The sequence below is a fragment of the Saimiri boliviensis genome, chromosome 4, assembly GCF_048565385.1.
Source record: "Saimiri boliviensis isolate mSaiBol1 chromosome 4, mSaiBol1.pri, whole genome shotgun sequence".
NCBI classification, from domain to species: Eukaryota; Metazoa; Chordata; class Mammalia; order Primates; family Cebidae; genus Saimiri; species Saimiri boliviensis.
The window spans coordinates 96,408,893-96,434,204 of NC_133452.1; the positions used below are offsets into that span (position 1 = coordinate 96,408,893).

Sequence of the window (25,312 nt, forward strand, 5' to 3'; positions counted from 1 at the left end):
CTTCAGTACCACTTGCAGATTTGGTTCAAAATACAGATCACTAGTAATTTTAAAACATTTCCATTTATTTTTATCCATGCTAAAGTTTAAGAAACAAAATAAAGTTAAGAAACCAGAATAAAAGACAATAAAAATTCCAACTCTCTGAACTGAATGGATCCTCTTCTCCACCAAGGGGTTTCCAAAGAAACCTGAAAAACTAGCTCAGGCCACGATGGGAAGGAGTGGTCATTAGACATACCTCATTATACTTTCCTCCCTTCGGAATTTAGGTACAACTGATCAGCATTAACATTAAAACAAAGATGTTAGCACTGACAGACAGACTATTTTGGAGCAATAGGATACTGAATTCCAACCTGACTCTAGTACAGCATCACATGACAGATAGCAGGTCCTGAAAGTATCAAAGTATTTTACCCCAAAATATATTTGTTTGTCATTTTTTAAAATGGGTGTATAAAGCTGTCTCTTATGGGGGAAATTTGCATTCTGTAGAGAATCCTATTCCATTTCCAGATCTTTTTCAGATCCTGGAGAGATTAGCTGAGAGTCTAACACCTTTTATATGTCTGAATAGGAAATATTCGCCATCTATTGCCTCTACGGGTAGTCACCTGTAAGACTTCAACTTCATAATAAGAACCTTGGTCTCCACAACATCTTACTTTAACCCAGACACTCCTTCTATTAATTCCACATTTTTAGATAATAATTTAACTCTTTCAACCAAGTGCCAATGAGAAAATCTTTGAATCCACCTATGACCTGTAAGCCTCTTCCCTGCTTCAAGTTGTCCCACCTTTCCAGACCAAACCAATTATACCTCACATGCATTCATTGATGTCTTATGTCTCCCTAACACATAAAAACCAAGCTGTAACCCGACCACCTTGGGCATATGTTTTCAGGACCTCCTGGGTCTGTGTCACAGGACATGGTCCTAATGTTTGGCTCAAAATAAACCTCCAAATATTTTGCAGAGTTTGGCTTTTTGTCATCAAAACTGCTCTCAATCTTGATTTCTTAGTGTGTAAAACATGGTGCCAATGTCACACCATATTCACAAAGCTTTGGTGAGATAAATATTTAATATCATGCCTGGAACATTAAAAAACTGAACTCGTTATAATAGCAAGTATATTGTTGCTAGTACTACCACTGTTATCACCATACTCTATAATAGCTGTTCCTATTTTTAAATGAAGGATCTGATGTTTCATCAATATGCCATAGCCTTCTATAGCCTCATATTTATATACTTATTCCTTTTTCTGGTTCAAAAAAATGTGAATATCTCTTCTATTTCCTACATTATTTTTTACTCGTAATATTTTATAGATTTTAACTTCTGACCACTATTATTCTGATTTTAACTTCTAACCATTATTATTCAAGTAATCTGGGATCTTGAAAAGGTAAGTGCAGTACTTGGAACTGAAATTGTGGTATGGTCCTGATTAATGCACTGTGATTTGGGCTTGACTGTGATAGGAGATTGTAGAAATAGAATAGAAAAGGAAAAGATACTGGAATAGTAGAGCTTATGAGAATTGGGGTTAAAGTTTTCCTCTCTGGGTGAGGCTTGTACTAAGCCTGTGCTGGCAAAAACTATGTTATTAATAAAATATTCTATTTTCTAAGAACCAACCAGTCTTTCCCTTCTCTTTGTTACCTGAAAAACCTAGGCATAAAGCTACATAAGTCTTTGGTCCTGGTTCTCCATTTCCTTTGGGGGAAAAAAAGTCCACATTTCTCACACAGCTTTTATACCATACTTAATGTATAAAAGCTGTGATTTCCATGCAAACTGCTGCTTTCCCAGAAAAACATAAAAGCCCCCTTTAGCAGTTTAAAATCCTTTAACTATTTCCTTCCTGTTCCACTTGGACTAGGGGCCAGCTTGCCCTGCCTAAAACCTTCCCTTGGTGGCTTTCAAATGAAAAAGTTAATTTAAAAATTGTTAAAAACATTTTTAATTTATTCAGACTTGCAAGATATCATTAAGTGCCAGGTACATACACTAGAGCCAAGAAGAGTTACTCTACAATTCTCTCACAGTCACAGATTATTTCCTTACCATACTGGGATTTAGACCTAGCACTGCAAACAGCAAAACTTGGGCTTCCTCACAGTAGTCAATGTCATAGCTCTAAGCCTGCATCAATGTTTACTCATTTGCACTCTTTCTTTTATAGTTTCACCAAAAAAGAAAACCAACAAAAACAGGTGCATCCACACTATACAAATGAGAAAAGGTAACCTCTGAAACCATTTCACAGCAAACAGAAGATCCACAAGCTGCTCACTTGCTAAAACCACATGAGGTGTGTCAGGCACCTCGTGCTGAGCCACAGGAGGCCTGCCGGCTGGGAAGGCAGTAAATCCCCAGAGAGCTCTAAATTCCTGATTGGCAAGCCATGCCAGGCCCATCAGCTCCTCAGGTGCTGAGCCACAGGAGGCCCATCAACTGCTCAGGTGGAAGGTGCAGGAGGAGGGAGGGGTCAAGCTGTGTGGAGGAGCTTGAATGAAAGGCCACCAGCTCACCAGGGGAGACGGGAAATTAGAAGTGCCTCCTGGGAATACTAGAGTTCAGAGAACTCCATCAAGAAAAGGAATGAACCCACCCCCTCCTTACATAGCGCATCTTCTTACCCGCAGGGAAGCACATCTTACAGATAGTACATTTCTGGCCCAGGGATTCTAAATAAATAAATGCTGATAGAATGATTCCCAGACTGGGTTCTGCAGCAGACCACCAGGACTTCTAGAGAAAATCAGCAGCTCCTTGTCAGTTGCTAAGGTTCTTAGGGAATGGCCACCCTCCTTCCATCCCTTGTTTGCCAAGATTCTCAGTATGACAGTGACAGAGTGACATCTCCCCCTTTAGTTTCCAAAATCCCTGGAAATGCTTCAATAGGGACTGACTCCTTAGTGATTGCCTCTCACTCATTTATTTAGCGTTTGTCGAGTTCTGCTATGTGCCAAATCCTCTGGTTTGCATTAGAGATATAAACAGTCAAATAAGACATAACCTCTGTTCTCAAGGTGACATAGAAGTAAGTAATAATTACAGAATACGGGTATATGACAGAAATACATCCAAGGTGTTATAGGAACCCAAGGGAAGGAGAATTACATCAAACAAGGATTCAGGGACACTTTCTAGAAGAGGTAACACCAAGTTGAGTGTTAAAGAACAAAAAGAAATAAGCTGAAAGAGAGGTTTAGGGTGGGGAGGGAGAGAAAAAAATAAAGGAGAAGTGGAAAAAGTCACAGGTAGTAACAAGAGCAAGTAAAAAAAATCTGGAAAACAAAATAGTCGATTCCATCGGAGAACACTGAGGAGGTTAGTGTAACTGGACAACTAAGCACGCAGGAGAACAGCGGACAATGAGGCCAGATCACAAAGGACTCTGCAGCCCAAACAAATACGTTTGAAATTGACTCTGAAAGCTTCAGCAAGCCCCCCAAACATCATGCAACATCGATATCCAAGACCAAGGCCTCAGAAAATATCGAAGCCTGCTGATTTTGAAAGTTAGGTTTCTCAAGTTTCTAGAAAGGTTAACCTATTTCTGACAAAATAAGAAAAAAAATTACTTCAAATTCATAGTCTAGCCTTAGCTCTGGCTCCTGAAGCAAAATTTCTCACTTTGTATTTTGCCACTTGGTTTTTAAATCTTATATAAAGCCGTGTGTGTGTGTGTGTGTGTGTGTGTGTGTGTGTGTGTGTATGATAAAGTGTACTATACATAGCAACCATTTTACTAACATGTATCTTTAAAAGAGGATGCTTGCTATAGTAAATAAACACTAATATGATATTAAAACTCAAGTAAATGCCAAATATTCCTTTTCTGGAAGGGTAAAATTTTAGCCACATATTCCCAATATGGTTTACTTCCTCATAAACATATTGATAAACTGCTAATTACATATATGTGCTACAATACTAATGTAATAAATATTATCTACATAATAAAACATACAAAAAAGAAAATTTTCAAGGAATAGAATAAAAATAAGGAAAAATAAAGATTTGGATAGTTTCAATTTGCTCTTTACTGAGTCATCTTTCAACCCCATGTTGAAAGCCCCCATTTACTCAGACAGCTAAGACAGATCTACACCCCCACACGTCTGTGTTCTGTGCATTTGCATGTAGATGTCACTACACTTTCACTAAACCAAATCAACTAAAGGAAGAGGAACAGAGATAAGGAAAGTCATCAAGGACCCCAGCGAGGTAACACACCTGTGGTGGGCTGTGTAGCTGATAAGAGGCTGAGGCAGTAGAGCTAGATGGGAGATTGCACTTGTTAAATCAAGTTCCCTAAAGCTGCCTTCTTACATATTTTAAGTCTGGCTTAAAGGCTTCTCTGAACACACTGAATCGTAACCTAACTGATTATGTAAACAGACTGTAACCTACTCTTGTGCCAATCACCAAGTTTCAGCCAATCAAAGGCAGCCAACTGATCAAACCGTGTTCAAATAAGGTAAATGCTAAACTGTAACCAATCTGGCCATTTCTGTACCTCACTCGTGTTTTCTATATATCACTTTCTTTTTTTCTGTCCATAAATCTTCCACCACATGGCTGCACCAGAGTCTCTCTGAGCCTACTGTGGCTCAGGAGGCTGCCCGATTTGCAAATGGTTTTTTGCTCAATTAAACTCTGTTAAATTTAATTTGTCTAAGGTTTTTCTTTTAAAACACCCTTCTCTCAGCTCCCTGGGGCCAATGTGAGGGTGAAGGAAAATACAAATTATGAACCAAGCTCTTGATCCTCTTTGTAGTACATGAAAAGTAACCTGGGGTGAATGAATGCAGGGATAGAGGCAGGACGTTTTATCTGAGGAACAAGAGAGAGTCAGGGGGCTTCTAGGATAGCCTCGGTCTCAGAAGTTCTTTCCCATATTACCAGAATTCTGGGATCTTAGAGACAGAGTTTTGATTTTTGGTTTTGTTTGTTGTTTGTTTGTTTGTTTGAAGGGTTGATTTTCCCAGTTTTCTTTAGGAGGATTTAGAAGTCAGCAATTTGGGAACCATTCTATCTAAGGTATGTGCCTCTATTTCCCTGCTAGAAATGATCTTGCTAAATTTAAACCCTATTCACAAAATTTGTGCCATCATAGGATCATGCCCACTTCCCTTTTCCACGGATTTGGTAAGAAAAAGACGCCATTGTGGTGAGGATTGGAATTATCAATACCTCAACCTATGGGAGGAAACTCTGCTCCAGATATTCACCCCCCTACATTTCTCAAAAGGAAAGAGCTGCCATGCACTACTTCCTACCCTATGAAATACTGAGGGGAGAGGAAAGGGGACTGTTGTATCAATTTTAGAGTTTTGATTCAGGATTACAGTCATGTCCCCAGAGCAAGCACCCCAAGGCATTCAGTCTCACTATGCCAACAGCAATCATTCCTGTTGATCCATCACAGGTTCACCAATTATGCCATCAGTATGAATGAATGATAGCAGCTGGGATTTAATCGGCATTCCATTCAATCCACCATGCCTCTATCCATTCATTCACTTACTTGCTCACTCCTCTAACAAATATACAAAGAACTTCTAATCTTCTGGAACTTCCCTGGAGACAGGTAATACAAAGATGAAAAGGCCCCATTGGTGCCAATAATATGCTGGAAGACAGGAGAGAAGTACCTGCCATTTGCTCTGCTGACCACAGCCCAGCCAGCCTGGGCTCAGTGCAGAACATTCACCACCTCCATGCATGGGCTTTACAGACACTGTCTCTCAACACACTACTGCTGCCTGACAAATGCAGTCAGATGGGTTGTCATTAAGCCAGACAAAAAGCCAGCACAATCTAGGTAAGAGCAATGTTTTTTATCCAGACACTAAATTGCAATCAGGTGATGTTATCATGTAAATAAAGAGGCAAACAGATGGTTTCAAACGACATCCAGGGCTTACAGAGCATTGCTGATGTTACAAATGAAGAAAAGCGAGGACAAGCCATTAGACACAGAGCAGGCCCTGGAGTGCACAGCAGCCCAACAAACAGAATACTGGCCCAGATAATACAGCCAAAACAAAAGGCAGTCACTTACTGCTTGCAATGGTTTGTTAACCAAATACCACTAATTTCCAAATCTGGGGATACGCCTCTAGGAAACATATATTCATATTTTTTCCCCTAAAATATACTTTGCAATGGTGTCATCTGTGTATACCACCATGATCCTTAATAACACAGCTTTTGAAAGGCTCTATTTTAATTCCTCCCATATGTTTAAATAGGAAGAGTGTAATGAACTAGACAGACTCAAGAATCCAGAGGCCTAGATTTGATTCTACTGTCTCTGTGATCTCTGATCTCTTTCTTGGGCATGCCCTCTTGGGGTCATTTCCATCAACTGTAAAATGTGAAAAAACATAATATGGCAGAGGCCATTAGCTGCTTCCCGGTATTTATTCTATCCTTCCTTAGTAATAAGAACCCCAATGTTTAGCTGAATAGATTGTCACCTAGCCAAAAGACTACATTTCCCACCTTCCCCTCCAGGTAGAAGTCACCATTTGGCTAAGTTTACACCATTAAGATGTAAACAGAAGTGTCATGTGAGATGTGTAAGCAGAATCCTTTCTCCTTTCTGCTTCCTGGAATATGGCTGCATTGGCTGGTGCTCCAGCATATTGCTGGGCCACACAGTGACTTTGGAAATAGAAAAAACACTGAAGGACAAAAAAGTAGAAAGCATCCAAGTCTGTGACACCATGGAACAGATTTTTATGTAAGAGAGATATAAATTTACGTAACTATCAACTTTATACCATAATAATAATTTTAATAAAAATAATAATTTTCAGCTTATTATTCACAGAAGACTTAATCTTCCTAATACCTGGATACCTAAGCCCTTAATTTCTAATATCTGGATACCAAAACTCACAGAACGGTGTGAGTGCCAAATTAGGTGTGAGAACTCTTTGTACTCAAAGTGTTTCCCTGAAACCTCAACATGGTAAGCTGCTCTGTGAATAGAAGTGTTACATGATCAAACATGCTTGAGAACAGCTCGTACTATATCCCCTCTGAAAGTTATACAACCCATATTGTCATATAAAAGGCTTGAAAAGACCAGAAACAAGAAAACAATATTTATCTGTGCTTAGTCCAAAATTTTCCAAATTTGTTTGACTTTTTTTTTTCCACATGATGCTTATAAGGAGCTAGTTTCAGGGGAAACACTTTGAAAAATTCTGGGTAAATGTCTTATTAGAAATAGCTAATACCTAAATGGTTGCTTTTAGCTTTCAAATATGAATTATAATTGAATTTACTTCTATGCCAGTCCAGGTCCAGGACCCACAGTACGTGCTTTCATCACTCTCTGAATGTTTCCTATAGCATATTTGTTAGTTGTATTCATTTTAAACTACAGGCAATTACATTTCTCTCTCCCCCACTAGGCAGTAAGTTTCAGGTGGGTCTTGGAACTGCTTTGCTCATCATTTTATCTCCAACATGAGGCAAGGTGACACATAATAAGTTATGTACCCAGTAAACAGTTGCTCAATAAATGCATGATTTCTGAACTCTGTTTTCACATCACACATTATGCAGACAGCAGTATAGAGTGCTTTTACAAACCCCTCCTTGCTTTCACTCACCTGAGAAACACACTCATTGTCATGGTCCATTAGCGTTAGCATCACGGATCATAGTAATTTTCTAGGAGGGGCACACGTCCCCAGGATGTAAAGATCATGGGGTAGAGGTAATTGGCAAGCATGATGGAATATATCTAAATCAATTTTGGCTTTGAAGAGGGGTTTTCATCTATTTTAGCTCTCTTGGATAGCATTTGGACCATTAGTTCCTCCAGCGCTTATGTATATACTCTTAATGGGCTGAACAATAGAATGTCCCTTCTAATTAATCATTATTTAGTACACATAAGAAATCCTGAGTAACACTGACCTAAAAATAAAATAGGACATTTTTATCGTGCTTGCAGATAAAGGAAAGAAAATTTCAGAATTCTCAGCAAGACCCACTATTGGGCTCAACTGGTCTGGACATCAAGATAGATCACTTACATAGTTGGAAACTGAGACTGGCTGCTGGCTATAGCTTATCTCCATCTGGGGCTGCCAAGCAGTGCTACAAAAGTGGCCTTTCCATGTGATTTGGGTTCCCCTAGCCTAATGGCCGTATTCCAAAAGGCAATACCCCAATAGCAAATGCGACTTCTAGGCAAAAGGATCATCTAATGCAAGGGTTCTTGTGACCTAGCCTTCAAATCCCAGAATATTATTCTATTAATACAGACTATCAGTCCAGCTAGTCACAAAAGCCGACCCAGATTCAAGGGGAGAGCAGTGACCCCCATGTCTCCACATAAGGAGCAGAAAGCATTTACAGCAAGGAACAAAATTTATGGCAGCCCTTTTTAGAGAATTTCAGCAATAATGACATTGAAATTATGATACCTATTAGAACCCGTGCTAGGTACTGTTACTCAGTCTTCTAACAGAGAAGCATATTATATCACTTTTTATTTTAATATTTTGATAGCCATATCAATCTAACTGATTTCTTTCATCATTCTACTTTAGTTTATGTATCAAAAAATTATTCTGAGTATGAGTCTAGGCTTTACCAGAGTGCCAAAGGAATCTAGGACACACAAAATGTTAACAACCCTTGAGCTGCTTAACAGTGTGGTAACCCAAGTTTCAGTAATAAGCCAGCTATGCTATTCCTGCCTCTGCTGGCCTGCCTGGACCTATAAAAGACCTTGTACTTCGGCAAACTTCTTATCTCCAAACCTCTGCACATGAGGAGACTCCAAAAACTCCCTCAAGGGAGTATAATCAACTCAAGAAATAGCAACGGTACCTAAACCAATGATTGGGAAATCATGAATTATTTAATTTTACATTCCAAAAATATCTGCATGGAAAACAGACCATAAAGAGAAAAAGAAGTAATTCAATTAGAACAAGTGAAAAAAAAAAGCCCTGCTCTGCATTAAAAACTCCTGTGGGCAGCTGTTCCCTGCTTGGCTTGTACTTCCCAGTCCCAACCAGGGGGGTAAAATACATATGTAATCACTCAGGTGCCCTTTTTTGTAAGAAATGCCTGTATAAGACTCCTCAAAGAATATTAATCCCATGAGACAAAGTTCTTGGGGCAATAAAACTAGGTAAAAATATGTTTATGCATTTAAATCAGGGGAAATTTTCATTAACGCCCAGCAAACTTGTTACAGTGCAAATCACAGAATATGGGGTTGGTACAAATTTTAATGGTGATTTCTTAGTAGGGTGACCCACTCATTCTGGTTTGCCTCAGACTTTCCAGGTTTTATCATTAAAAGTCCTATGTCCCAGGAAACCCTCAGTCCTGGATAAACCAGAGCAGCGTGTCGTTCTCTTTATCAATTATTAGTTCCTGATATCAATGCCCCTAAATAAATATTAAAACCTATGGATGCCACTATCAGTATTCCTGCACTGAAAGGAATTAACCAATGAGCTCTGATAGAGTAATGTTGCCTGTTTTACATACTGTGGACTTCAATTCTTACCTCCAGAATTGAACTCATTCTAAGAGTTATACACAATCCCCTAAATTTTAAAATGAAATATATATTGTATTGCATTATGTTTTTTTAATACTCTAAGAAATGACAGTGATTTCTTTCTCTCTTTCTTTCTTTTTCTTTCTTTCTTCCTTTTTTTTTTTTTTTTTTTTTTTTTTTTTTTTTTTTTTTTTTTTGAGATGGAGTCTCTGTCATCCAGGCTGGAGTGCAGTGGTATGATCTCAACTCACTGCAACTTCCACCTCCTGGGTTCAAGAGATTCTCATACCTCAGCCTCCTGAGTAGCTGGGATTACAGGCACATGCCACCACGCCCAGCTAATTTTTGTATTTTCAGTAGAGAAAGGGTTTCACCATGTTTGCCAGGCTGGTCTCAAACTCCTGACATCAAGTGATCCACCTGCCTCGGCTTCCCAAAGTGCTGAGATTACAGGCGTGAGCCACCATGCCTAGCTGACAGAAATTTCTTAAATGACGTAACTTACTATTCTATTTTCCAAATCAAGCTGATTGAGCTATCCACATTAACCAGTTTGGTGGGACTGAACCTATTACCTGAGCCTATTAATTTAGAACATTTGGTAGTATTGTCACCAGAAAGTGACCAGGGACAACCTGGCTGCCACCTCAAAAGTCTGCTTACTGGGAGTAATTGCTTTTAATTTTAACAAAGATATGGGTATGCTTAAAGACATTGATCCAATCCAGATGTATGAAACTATAAAACAAGCAAGAGATGTTACATTAGATTTTGCACTGATTAGTGAGAGTCTGCACAGAAGATATAGTTCATCCTCAAGCAATTTCCAAATTAGCATCCTCCCTGTACTCCTTAATTTACTGTTAACCACCTCCATCATCTTGGTATTGCTCCTTTCTTGCTTGCCTTGCCTTCTGTTGTCCTGCTTCTGATTTCATGACTACTTCTCTGATATCTCTTCCTGCCGCTTAAACTAGCATTCCCCCTAAGATGCTGACTTCCACCTGCTCCTTATACCTCTCTGCAATAGTTCTCATGTGGGTCCTAACCCTCATTCACTCCTCAAGGCTTTCTTAGTCAATTCTGAGGATTACCAAATCGCAATCCAGATTCTCAGTTGGCCTTCCTTTCAGTCTTCTGGTCCACATTTCCTGTTACCATCTAGGCATCTTCATATGACCCTGAGCAGGTCTATGATGGAATTTATTATCCTCCCTGTTGAACCTACACCTTTACCTGAACCTTCTATTTCTATTGATGGCAGCCCTAGCCATTCACCTGTGTGCAAAAGTTTTGGTCATCTTCTCAGCCTCATTTTTCTTTATTTTTTTACAACTGATAAACTGCTAAGCCCTACCAATTCTGCTTTCCCATCAAGTTTATGATACATATTATATTTTTCCACAGCAGCCGGCATTGAATTTACTGCTACTGTATTGCTTGTAATTTGTATTGGACAAAGTACACTTAAAATCCTAGGGAAAGTGATGCATAGTTTATTTAAGAAATAGTTGTAAACTGCAGCTGAAAGTTTGTGCAGGTTACTTTAGAGAAAGAAGTTGCTCTAGCAGCAAAAAAAAAAAAAAAAAAAAAAAAAAAAAAAAAAAAAAAAATACACCTATTGCAACTGAAGGAAAGCTTCATAGGTGTTTTACAGGAATACCTGCTGGAATCCTCTCAGGCTACAACACAAGCTGCCCAATAAGGTCACACCTCTGGGAGACTGAGGTGGAGTATTTGAAGTCATAAAAGTAGTTATTCTCTAGGTGGGAGTAGGACCAAAATAAAACCCCAGTCTCTTTTATACTTCATGCTTGCCAATTACCTCCACCCCATGATCTTTACATCCCAGTGACGTGTGCCCCTCCTAGAAAATTACTATGATCCATGATGCTAATGCTAATGGACCATGACAATGAGTGTGCTTCTCAGGTGAGTGAAAGCAAGGAGGGGCTTGTAAAATCACTCTATTAGAGTAAAACTCAAATTAGTTCCAGCAAGTTAGCAAGCCATAAAGAGTGTCAGGGCCTATATGACTTTGGATCCCAAGAGACAATCTTAAGTGAATTCTAATTAGCCCAGAAACAAATGCCATGACTGAATCAAGCAGAGATGGACAAATTGAGATTAGAAAGAGTCCCAACCAATTTCAATATAAGTTTTATGTTTCTTTTGTCATAGGAAAGAAATATACTGTTAATCAAAATTTCATTTTCATACTGAAAAACATGTATAGGTAAAGAAAAAAATTTTTTTAATTCCAACTCCTAATTGTCCACCCTGGCAAAAGCACTGTGTCACAGGTCTTGGTCAGAAAGTTTAGGGGACTGTTGCTGTTCATTTGGGAGAATCCATTTGATTCACAGTCATTGCAACTACAAGGAACTCCCTAGCCTCCAAATGATTTGTCTCAAAATTCAATCCAATTTTAGGAACAAAATAAATAAAGCAATAGTATTTCCTCTAATTAATTTTAGGGGACAATTTAAAACACTGAGTTGAAGCATGGGGACTAAGATTTCACTCAGCTTTGGTATAAAACATCATGTAAGTTTAGTCAATGATATTAATGTATTTCATAGCATTTTATAAAACACTTGCATTATTGTGGCTTATTTTAATTGGATTACAAAGCCACTATATTTCTTACCAGCTCAACAATTGTGTTTATAATGTACATATATATTAATATTTATAAGTAATTCCACCTCAAAATAAAACAAATTCCTATGTAATCAGTTCATTAAGGAACTCCATATAGCAAAGCATCTTGTACTTAGACTGCTTTAAATTGTAAGTTTCTATAGTCTATTTTTAAATGATTTGATATATGGAAAGTTCATTTACATTCAGCATTTTAAAAATAAACTGCTTGGGGATGTTGGTGAGAACACCTGCTCTACGGAGTCTGAAATCCTGGTTTTTCCTTCTTGTGATGAGGACATGACTTTAACATCCTTCAAGTAAGGTTTAATAAGGTCTACGATTACCTCTAAAACAATGCCTAAAAGAAGGAGAAATCGTTTCTAAAAATATTTTCATCTTTGGCTTCAGATTTTTCTGTTTATTTTTACTTGAAAATTACGTTGATTAAAGTCTCTAGGTCAAAAGTAATATAAAGAACAGCTTATCCATTCACCTTCCAAACAAGGTCAAAGGAAAGTTCAACTGTTATCTCCCTGGATCTTTAATGTCTACCCTGAAAGAAAATGCTCAAAATATGTTTCCTCCATGTCTTCCCTCATCCCACCACATTCCTCTCTCCTAAGAAGAGGCTCTGGTCACACATGTAAATATTTGACCGCAAGTTTCAGCCCAACAACTATCGTCCATTCCCATTGCAAAGTGAGCGATTCCAAATCAGGGGCCCAATTATATTTTGAGAGTTGACAAATACCACTTTCAGGCAGAGAAGAAGTGGTGTAATTAACACTAAGCATTATAGGTAAAAATAAAATAAAGAAACTAAAACTCTTTGAACAGTTTGTCTCCTGGTGTTCTGTAATTTCTGATTCACGCAAGCCAACATAATCTAAATAAAGTCTACCCAGACAGGGAAGACAGCACAAATTTAGCAGGCTCTAAAGCACCTTTTGAATTAAGTCAGGTACATCTGCTTTTAATTACATACATGCATATAAACTTACACACATAAACACATGCATAGAGGTAGATTAAAGACAGCTGCAAATTCTTAGCTATCCTTCCCATTGAGAGGTAGAACCTAATTTTCCTCTCCTAAATCTAGGCTGACCTCAGGACCTTTCTTGACCAAGGAATTTATGGCTATGATATTCTGAGCTTGCCAGACCAGCTCAGAAGGCGTGTAGCTTCCACACAGTTCTCTCGGACCACTTACTTTTAGAACATGCTTTCTTACGTTACACTTTCTTGGAATCTAGCCATCATGCTGTGAGGAAGCCCAAGTACCCCCACAAATAAAACTGTGAGGCAAGAAACTGAGGTCTCTTAGTTAATTGCCCTGAGCTCCCAGCTAATAACCAGCATCAAGCCCCAGCCATATGAGTGAGCCATCTTAAAGGCATCTAAAAGCAGTCAAGTGAGGCTTTCAATGACCATAGTCCAGCCACTATCTAACTACAATGCATGGAAGAACCCAAATTAGAACACCTTGGCTTTGCCCTTCCCCACAAAATTGTAAGCAAAATAAAATGTGTTTTTTATGCTGTTAGGTTTCTGAGTGGTTTTCCAGATAACGATAGAGTTTCAGAACACTCACTCCACTTGTCACCATTCTGATGCCACACATCACAAAAAGGACTCCAGTAATTCAAGTCTAAATTTCTCCCCCTCCCACTTGCTAATCCAGAATAAGTGGGGTGGTGGTCTTTAGTGCTTTTCTGTTCCATCCAAATGGTACAAGACCAAATCAGAACTACACAAGCTACAGAAATATACCAATATTTGCTTGGTTTCTAATTGGTGTTGTAGACCTACATCTCTGCTATAATTCAGTATATAATACTGAATTACATATAATCTTGGATAAGAAAAAGGCAAATTAAGTCAATAGTTCTATAATAACATTTTATAGAAGTTCCTCCCCTCAAAAATTACTTTCTGATTTATGATTATCTTGTTTCGTATCACCAACCTATTATGATGTCTTGCAATTTAACAAGGCAGTGCATTAAATATTGCCATCTTTGAATATCACATGACTTTGATAAGCCTCTCTGCCATTTAAGGTACTGAATATTAAAAATCAGAACAAACAGGAGAACTATTATCAAATAAAAACAGTACTCTCCCATTGATGTGTTCAAATAAGGACAGTTCAAAGTAATATAGAAAACATAACAGTGAATTCTACCATGCACACATACACACACACACACACACACACACACACACACACACACTCAAGGCTACATGATATCACGTCTGTACCCTTCAAAACAGAGCCCTGAGTAAGCACTGAAGGCATCTTACACAAATCCACTCTAGTCAGTTTAGGACAAGCCAGAGAGCAGAAACTAGGGGGATCCTTTCACCATTTGACCGGCTATTCTCTATGAAGATTTGAGATTTTCCTAGTAAGGTAGAACTTGTTTCTACTATTTAAGAAATCGAGAATGCATTCAGGCCAATTATTCCAATATTTAGAGAGCAGAGACAGTCAGCTATACTTATTTGTTGAAGCAAAGTTATTATGAACTAAACTACAACAGCAAATTTTTAATGATTACCTCCGCTTACTCCATATAGTACCACAGAGAAGAATTTACAGCTCTTTCAAAATCCAACGTCCATAAAGACAGAACGCCTTGAAGGAAAATGGTACCATACTTAAGATAGTGATATCTTTTATTAGTACAGTAAAGTCCTATTTTTATGGAATAGGATGGGTCTGAGGTCATTCCATAAAATTGATTTCCCAGAAAATGGAAATAGGCAATTTACCCTAAGAATTTTATTGAAAAATTATGCTATTCTATTTGAATAATGATGGGAATGTTCTACATGTTACCTTTATTAATGAATTAAAATACACAAAACACCATAAAATTATATTAGAGGTTCAAAAGTATCACTTAAATCTTTTTTACCAGTCACTTTCATTTTGTAAAATCAGCAGTTCCATTAAAATCGTATTATGCAAAAATGGGTTTTTACTGTAATAATAGTTATTACCTATTTAGCTCCCAAGGATGTTGTGAAAATTAAATAATAAGCCATTGGAAAGCAAATACAAAGCGTTGCTAATACCAGAGGCCAAGAGGGGCAGCCAGATGGAAAAATGAAGGAAAAGAACACCTGATACATTACAAATTACAGCTTTCATCTGTAATTCCATTACCGCCAATACTCTATGCTGTGGTCATGTGCACTGATGTTATCTCATTTCATCTTTCTTAACATTATGATATATTAATTATAGCCCTAATGTTATAAATAAGGGTCAGAAAGGTTTACAGCTTGTCCAAAGTCACACTGTTGTAAATGTCAGAAGCCAAATGTGAACCCCAGGTTTATCCTAGTCAACAGCTCATCTTATATCCTGAAGGATCCCCAATATGCCCTTGTGTCTCATAATGGCCCCTCTAATTCTTATGCCATCTTTCAAAATTTGCTTCAAATGCCTCTCCTTCCATGAAGCCACCTCTACCCCAGAGACTATAAGTCTAAACACATTCAGTATTTATTATAGCTATTTGTTGTATTATTGTGCATTATGTGTTTATGAACCCAGCTAAATTCCTCACTGTTTGAGGTCACAGTTGTATTGTACTTGTGTTCCCAGATCATGAGCACCTGGGACTGTTCCTTGAACACAGTGAATGTTTGGTAAATATTTGCTAAACTGAACTGGAAAGGGGTGTTCGTTTGAATTACAACTACATTTGCTACCAGATGCAAAGCAAATGCTTTTACTAATGGTTCACTGCATTAGAATGGTTCTAATGCAATGGTTCATTAAATTGCATACTTCTTTGGAAAGTATCTCCAGTTTTTTCTAGCATGTGTGATAAGATTAAATACCTCAAGTAGCATATCTGACATACAGTAGATGCTCAACAAACAGTAGTTTAATTTCAAGTTAAGGGAACAATGTGGACAGTAAACAGAGAAGTGTAAATTCAGTATAATATGTAACCTAATTTGGATATATCAGAGCAGGTATGGACAGTAAGTTTTTTGAAAAAAGAAAGGTAAAATGAAGAGTTCGAACTCTTGATTTAAACTCTGATTTCCTGCCCAGTTTCTTTACTTGCTAGCTGGGTAAAACTCAAGCAAGTTACCCTCTTTGCATCCCAGATTTTTTATCTGTAAAAACAGAAATAATAACAGAATCTACTTATGAAGCAGTTGGGAGAATTATATGAAAAAAAATCCTTGTAAAATAGGTACTACAGTGCATGTCACACACCAAGCACTCAAGTTATATTTGCTACTATCATCATCATTACTATCATCATAAAAATCGTTTCATAATTCTTAGGAATCTGTTCAAAGGAGAAGACATTATTTTCTACAGACTGTAAAATCTTACAGTGGTAGGTCTCAACCCTGTCAAACCCAAAGATTTATTTCTGCTATTGAATTATGAATGGGAGCAATGAGTTCACGTACTTCATCGAAACAATGCTTACTGAATGTCTACTTTGTGTCAGAGTCAGGTGGACAAATTTACTTGATTTAAAGAAAGCTAGGAAGGAAAGAAACAAGGGGAGCCAGGAAAAGGTAAAGAGTTCAGAAACAGGCAAAACCACACGCAGAAAGCAAAGGTAGATTCAAGCCAGAGACCCATCCGAGGTCAAAATATCAGCAAAGACCTGTCAAAAATCGGAAGGGAATAGCAAGGCAGAACAGCTCCTGCATAAGACCTGAAACTCAATAGCACAATGGATTCGATTGCTGATCAATCACAGGTCATTTGTTGGAGACAGAAGACGGGTTATTAGAGAACAAGAGAGGGGCAAGGAGCTAAGGATTTTATTTTTTATATATTACACATCTGTTTTTCACTCACCTGTCTTTTCACGTGGAAGCTGGAAATAATGAACAAAATTTTAATCTTAACTTTTCAGATTCTCTCGGTAACACTGAAAGGCCAACTGAAAAGTCCTTTCTATATCCACTGTCTGTGCCCCACCTCCTTTCCCCCACCCAACATTGATTTGTGCTATTTAAGAGCAGTTTCACAGAGAAGTCAGGCCCATTCTGTAATCTTATGAGCTGACCACAGACAAAGGAATGAAGGATAGTGGAGAAACCCAGGGCTCCCGGCACCCAGGGCACACAGTGGACACAGTCAACTGCAGTGCCAAGCAAGACGGCCAAAATCACTCCTTGCTTGGCATAAAAACCCCAAAGGATACCAAAATCTTGGCAACCTCCAAAAGCATCTCTTGCTTCCTGCATGGGGTGGGGGAAACAGCTTGCTTAGTGGGAAAAACAATAGCCCAGGGCGAATCCGCTGGCTAGATTCATCAAAGAGATGGCTGAGACAGAACAGATTTTTCCTTTCCATATAGGAATGACTCACGAGCTTGTTTATTCAAAAAGTTACATCCTCCATTGAAGAGAGGTGGTTGATGGGAAAGCAGGATGATGATGATAATTGACGTTTGTACTGGTCAGCCCACTCACGCCTGTCCCTCGTGTCTCTGGGCACAGTCACACAAACACACCACCAATGATAATGTGGCCAGTGTATTTTGTTTCATTCTTCCTTCCTTCTGCCACACAAATAAAGCAAACAATATAGTGACCCTCTTTTATTTTACTCTTAAGTCATTTTAGAAAGGGAATGTGCTTTATTGGTTCAAATGAGGACTGGGAATAAGACTGCATGGGTTCAAATTTTAACTCTGTCAAATTGCAAACTGTGGGACCCTGAACAAGTGACTTAATTGCCCTGGGCCTCTGCTTCTCTATCTGTAAAAATGAGGATAATAATATTACTTATTTCATAAAGTTATTATAAGGATTAAATTAGTTAGTACATGGGGAACAGTTCCTGGCACATTGTTAGTTCTCAGTAAATGTTTGACATTATCATTATTATTACTTCACAGATGGTTAAATGTTCTTCCATTATGGATCTTCTCTCATTCACTATTATCTTAAGAGGTTCAAATTAAACCATAAATGTAATTAGGTCTTTGGGGGAAAATATAATTATCCTATGAAAAACATTTTCTTTTCAGGCTAGGGAGATATTCTGGAACTTTTGAAAACTCTCTTTTAAATAAGAAGAATTTTGTAAGTATGGCTGTGTGTTTCTGTATATCTAAGGAATCATCTTTTTAAAAATATATGTGTGTACTGGAAGATAGTTGTAGACAGAGAGATGAATGGATACACAGATGGAAATTTTTCTATTTTATTAATCTACTTCTTTGCAATTTTGGAAACTCATAGCAACAGAACTTGTCATTTTTCCTCAGTCCTGTATTTCGAAATTAACAAAGGCAAATGATCAGAAGGCATTAATAAATTTTTCTCTTTCGTACCCTCTGTGTCTTTCAAACTTAAGGATACTAGAACCTGTAAATCCATTCTCTGACATGTGAAGAAAATTAACCAGTTAGTGGATTTTTTACCTCCTTTCAGCATGGCAATTACTATTCCACTTTTAAAAAAGACATGCTAGATTAATTTTGGGGGATTTCACTGGTCCATGAAATTCCTCTCCTATATTAACCCCCCCACACCCACAAAAAAAGAGGAAGAATGAAATAACATAAGTGCCTACTTATTTCCATACTCTTTACTGTATTGTACAATAGAAATGAAACATAATCAGATCTGGCCGTAATCAGAGTTCAGCCTGTCAGTGATTCACCTCCTGGGTTGTTTTACTCACTGGGTAAAATGAGAACGTCATCCCCAGGGCCTGGAATGGTATTGTTGTGTCCTCCCCAGCCTTCTTCAACACCTTGCCATGTTTCAGGGAGGGACCATTTTAAAGCTGAGTCAGGTGCAGAAGTAGAAGCTAGAAAATAAAATAGCAAAAATAATTTTGAAAATCTAGTTTATTGTAATAACTTCCAAATTTTATTCTTATTTTAGGATGCTAGTGGTATTTTCACCCCCAAAGAAGCTGCCTTTTAATATTTCATAAGTTTCTATATAAATATTTGTCAGCTGAAAAGCAAGTAATTATTCAATCCTTAGATTACCCCCACTTCTGAAAAGAATCCCACTTCTGTTATTATATATTTGTGTTTTGCCTTATAACAAATATGACATGCTTACCATGAAATATTTATAAAATGCAACTAAAGGTAATAATTGCCTACAATCTCACTACCTTGCAATAACTACCTTATATGTCTGTTTCCTTCCAGAATTTCTCAGAATTTTTACACAATTGAGATTACATAAAATCCTATTATTTTTTACATCCAGTTTTAATTTTGCTTAGCTTAGCCTATTTTCCTATGCTTTTTATAATATTATTAAAATGCCTCATAAATATAATTTTAGTGGCTACATATCACAATATTAAAAGCCCCATAATTTACTTAATTCCTAATGTCTGACATTTAAGCTCTTTCTACTTTGTTTAATTGTAAATAATGTAGTGTTAACTGTCTCTATGAAATCTCTCAATAATACTGATTATCTTCTTCAAATACATTCCTCAATAGAATGACTGAATCAAAGGTTATGTTCTTCCCATAGCTATCCCTACATATTAAAGGCCGGGTAATAATCTCAAAACTCAGGGTGGAAACTTACACACAGATCATACATTCCAACCAGTTTTTATTGATTCTGCCTTTGATGATCAAATGGCATTTTCTTTTCAACCATCACATACTTGAAATGTAAATCTAATAATTTCCAGTGGGGACTGTCCAATATTACATCATGCACAACACCATGCTGAACTGTATCTACCTGTTCTTTCCTGGGATATGATTACTGGTACGGAGACAGAAGGGTAGAGATTGTCTCAAAAGGGTAGAATGAAAAGGCCTCCCTCCTCTTTTGAGGGTTGGGAGGGGATCACATCCATGACTTGCTAATTTCACAACATAAATAGTGAGCACCTTCTCTATTAGAACTGCCTTTTAAAAGTAGGGATACAAAAAGGAATAAAATGCCACCCTTGCCTCTAAGGAGCTGATAGCATTATATCAGTATTAGGAGGATAGAAACTCTACACGAGCACTGAGGGGGGTTCTTTTTATGGTGCCTGATCAAGAAAGAAAGTAAGGCATTGCTAAGAGAAGCTTCCTGAGGGAGGTAGTATCTCAGCTGCATTTTAAACGCTTAGAAGTTATTCCGGTAAAGGGGAGGTTGTGATGAGTGTATGGCAAGAGGGTTGCACTGCAGTCAGTAGGAGGAGCATGAGCCAATGCAAAAATATGGGAAGTCAAGTGGAAGAATGAAAAGAAATTTGGTGTTGCTGAACCATGTAGCTAGAAGAGAGGTATATGTCAAGGTTGGTAAAATAACCAGAGGCCAGAGTATGAAGATAACAAAGATGGAGGGGGCTAGAGGCTTCCAGCCCATTAAGATAGAAGTGGATGAATGCAGTTTGGGCCATAGGAAATTTGGGGTATCTTTCTGGTCTCCAGATGAAGCTATACAGCAAGCAGTGGATGAACATGAATTAGATGGATGGAAAGAGCTCTGTGCCCAAAGATGAATTTGGCATGATCGGCCTAGCAGCTGTATTTGAAACTCTGATGGTGGTTGTAATAGCTCCAGAGGATTTTAAGGTGAAAAGAGAAAGTGCCTGATGTCAGAAATATGAGGAACACTTCGTTATTTTTTTCTACCAGACCCAATTCCTCAGTAGTCATGGTTTAATTAGAGCCCCAGGATAACCTAAAAGTATATGATTATGGTCAAGCAGAAACCATAGGCAATTTAACTAATGCAAAATATACCACATACCTTGGGAATAAGGCAATGTCTTGGAATAAGGGTCACTCAGTAAGAGGCTTTATAAATATTTCATAAACTCCAATATTAAAATATCTTTCTAAGTTTTCTCCCAGTGTTGCCTCCTTCCCAATATTAGATCCAAAATACCCAGTTGAGGGTAGGGTATGGGTATTTGTCAGGGTGACCCCTAGCTTGCCCCACAAAGTCCAGATAAAATGTCTCTGGTGCCTCATTTCCAGTGATAATTCAAATAGGCAAAGACTGTTCTCTAAAACCTCATGCCAAGCTTTAGGAATCTTTAGTTACTTCAATATTATATCAGAGATTCTGTACTTTTGTCATATTTACTCTTGTTTATAAGAGGGCAAACACAGTCTTTAGTTGGACAAATTAGATCCTACGGTAGCTATTCTAATGAAGGAATGTTATTATGCCCAAATTTAATTATTCTATACCATTCTGCCTTAAGATAAGAACACTAAGGGATGAGAAAACATGTTGCAGTCTCCTATTAGAGTTATCAGATTTCTATACAATTAATAGCAGGATTCGATATGACTATTACGGACAATCAAATTTGTGGAGAGAAAAAGAAGCCTACAAGAGTTAAAGAAGCAGCAGTCAGAGATCTACTGGGAGAATCAGAAGAGAGGAATGTCTTGGAATCCTAAGTAACAGAGCATCACCAGAGGGTAGACGTGACCTTGTTCATAGCAGAGCTCTAGTAAGGGAGAGAATTAGAAGTGACTGTTAAACTTGGCAATCAGGGTATGGGTGATCCAGATGATAGTGGTCCTGGTTGAATGGTTGAGATGGAAACAATATTACAGTGGATTGAGGAATGCACTGAAGGTAAGGAAGGGAAGACTTTGGGTCAGATCATCCAAAAAGCTCATTGAGGAATGGACACTCTTAAGAGTTGACAACCACAGCCCTTGATCTGTCTTCTGAATCTTTAGATAAATTAGACTTGTTTCAAAACTGCAGCCCATGAATTTTGGTCTGGATCAACATTCCTGATGAGGCCTCTCCTTGAGAAGAGGTAAGCAGCTAAGATTTGAGGTGGCCTTGAGCTTATTATACGAGCCAAATGTTGCCCTCCACATCTTTGCTTTTCCTATGCCCAAGTTTTCATGGTTCTGCCTCAAGAGGAGACCAGGCTTTTGAGAAGTTTGCAGGAGAGCTGTCTGCTAAAGGAGGATTTTAGTATCCACAGATTTGTTTTGTTTTTAATTGGGAGGCACTGAACATAAGAAGCAATTAAGGAAAGAAAGGTTAACTGTAAGAGTTGTTCACTGATGGGGGAAGGTTTGGAAGATGCAGGAAGGGATTAGTTAACTCTAAACAAGAGAAGTGCTGCCTGGTTATTGGAAATCAAAGAAAAGAACAAAAACTTAGGTCTGTGGGAAAATTTAGGAAAAGAATACCTGCTGATCTGGATGTTCTTATATGACCATGGACAATATGTGCTCTTAGTATGAAGATGCATTATATACTCATAGGGATTAACACATAGATTAATGGTTAACTCATTCAAACATTGGATTGACCCATTCAAACAGTGGAATGAATGAATTAACACAGATAGACATGTTCATTCATTCATTCTTATTTTTGGCAAAAATGATATTGCAATAATTTTACTGTTTTATATAGAGCTACTCGTTAAAAAAAAACATATTTAAACTTTGGCATTAGCACATATACTACATACTGTGAGAATCAGGCAATGTCTTGGAAGTATGTTATTTAAATTTTCTTCCTAATAAATGATATTGTACTAATTCTGTAACTCTTTGTGTTTTGAAATAAGTTTTCTGTCCCAAACTATATGAGCTAGGAAAACTGGCTAGATTTTAATATAACTCATAAATTAATCTATGCCCAATAAGGCAATTTAAACACATTAGAGCCTACATTGTATAGCAGAAGGAACACTGGGCTGAACTGAGACACCTGAGTTCTCATCTAGGCTCATATGACTGACTATTGATGTGACTAAGTTTAATCTCTAGGCTTCATATCCCCATTTGTAAAAGGAGGCAACTGGATAAGATAGCCTGTAAGGTCCCCGCCTTTGTTAAAATCCACAACTCTATGAATTAAGGGCTTTCTATTTATCAGCAGTTGTAACCGACAGTTGTAATTGAAGCATCTCCAGTTAAATTGACCCCTTCTAAAAAGCTCTGAATGCTAGACACCACACCCTCCTTCCAAAGAATCCTTAGTACAGAAATCTTCATACTATGTGCTGAGTGACATACCACCCTGACTACAGATGGTTGAACCCAGAATGGCCATCCATAGGAGGTCCAGTATCCACAGAAGGGAGTCTGGCATGAGAGCTACCCCAACAGGTATGTCCTCTGCAGAATAGGGGCTGACCCAACCAATCAAATCTCTTCTTGGGGAATTTGAACACAGAAACTTTCAGAGAAGAGACAACTATACTTTTCCATGGTAACAGTTATTTTAAAAGAACTGTGTTAATTGATGACTTAGTCACTTGACTGACATCCCCAAGAGACCATAAGGCCCCAGAAAGTCAAAGTCCATTCCATCTTGCCCATCATGCTGTCCATTACATAAAAGCCACTCAATAAACAAGGCATTTTGAACGATCTAAAGGCAAAGAGAAATGGACAAGGAACATAAAAAACAAAGTGTGATGGCAGCTCAGAAAACATTCTGAAAACAATCTTGAATCACATTCTTCATAGTCCAATAAGAATGGAGTAGCAACCATCTGGATTATCGTTTAGAGTTTTAGTCCAGTCCTCTTACCTCATTTATCTATTAATTTAAATAGAAAAAAGAGGTCATTTTCTGTTTAGCATGGGCTCTGCTCTGACACAGCACAAAAGTGCCACTGAAAATCTAAAGAAATTTCTGCCTTTGAAAATATTTATTCCTCCTGCAAACGCATAAATTGACTCAGGATAAACAAAAACAAACAATGAAACACATCAGAAGGTGCTTAGGAGACATTTAGACTTTGAGAATTGGTTTTTTGAGTTAGAAAGATTTCACAGAACCATCTGACTTTTGAGGAGGGTTTGTTTACCCTGATCTCCTGAAACTACCGGGAACAATTAAAGTTTAGAGAAACCCTGAATTTTTCTTTCCATTTGGAGGTGGCCTAATCACCCATCTGCAGTTCTGGAGTCCTATGTGCACATATGGTCCATAATTTATGAAATGTGCTTATTTACATGTTTCAATTCTTACTTTCATTGTTTTGAAAAATAAATGCACCTTTATATCCTTTTTTGCCATGCAGATACATATTTTAGTTACAGGGCAATACAGTAGAGAATTATCAGACACAAAAGCTTTAGAACTGATATCTGCCTGTTTATTAACAGTGTGACAAGAAGGAATTTGTAGAATTACTAGAGGACATTCTGCTATACTAGACACTTCTGTTTGGTGGGTTAATACTCACCTGAAATAGTTGGGGGCATGCCTTCCTTCACCTGGAGAATTACTTGAACTTGGCCTTCACCTGAAACTAAACACCAAAAGCCACAACTTGCATGTGATACAAAGATCATCTTAAAGATAGTCACATGTGAGAAAAAAGGATTTAGGTTAAATTCTAGTTGCCTAAATTTTCAAAACAAAAAAATAAAATCCTTGTTAATCTAACAACTGATTTCCAACATTTGATTTTGATCATTTTCATTTGATTAAACTTAATTGCAATGAGGTCTCCAAGAGAATTGGCACATAAATAATTAGAAAAAAACAAAAACAGAAACAAAACCTTTAGCCATATGTGCTCTGGAGGCCAGTGGTATCCAGCAGGGCATACACCTCAAACCCTATTTTCTCTCCATCATTTTGTAGGCTCAGCTCTTAGAATTCACCAATAGAGTTCAGATCATCCATGAAATGTATTTGCTTTACCTTTATCCAAACAAATTGTCCTTTTAATGAAGCCTTTTCCCCACCCCCTATCCTCCTCCCATCTTCTAAGCCAACTGAGCACATTTAAAAGGCCTGGGGTTCATTAATTTTAAGTGTTCAATAAATTAGTGGAAATAATCAAAAGGCCTGATTCTTTCTGATAATGACAATTTGATGTCAGTATAAACCAGTAGATTAAGCTGGGAACATATGCTCCTTTGCCAAGAGAGGCTGCTATAATTAGTGAATGCATCTACAAGGTGCTCTCACGCCTGATTAATTAGTAATCAGGTACGCACACTCCATTTTTCGGTCACACCTTGTCTCTTATTGGTTAATTACCTTTCTGCCTTATCGTTTGTTGCATGAGCCACGCCTCCCACCACTGGAGGGCCCCGTGTTGCTCAAGGCTGCAGCCTCAAAGACTTGGTCAAACTTACACTCTCCACTTTTGTTCTCCTGGA

At 37.9% G+C, this 25,312-nt stretch overlaps 1 protein-coding gene across 15 annotated transcripts in view; it reads right to left on the bottom strand.

The window, feature by feature from the left end:
- Positions 1 to 25,312, bottom strand: part of PKHD1 (PKHD1 ciliary IPT domain containing fibrocystin/polyductin) — a 553,193-nt gene that overhangs the window by 281,680 nt on the left and 246,201 nt on the right. For all 15 annotated transcript variants that reach the window (XR_012517272.1, XR_012517273.1, XM_074397885.1 and 12 more), the window contains 2 exons: positions 24,385 to 24,450; positions 18,904 to 19,032 (listed from right to left, as the gene is read on the bottom strand). Coding sequence is in view for 13 of the 15 variants with exons in the window: in XM_074397885.1 (XP_074253986.1) it covers positions 18,904 to 19,032; positions 24,385 to 24,450 (195 nt within the window). In the remaining 2 variants the exon portion in view is untranslated. The remainder of the gene's footprint in view (positions 1 to 18,903; positions 19,033 to 24,384; positions 24,451 to 25,312) is intronic.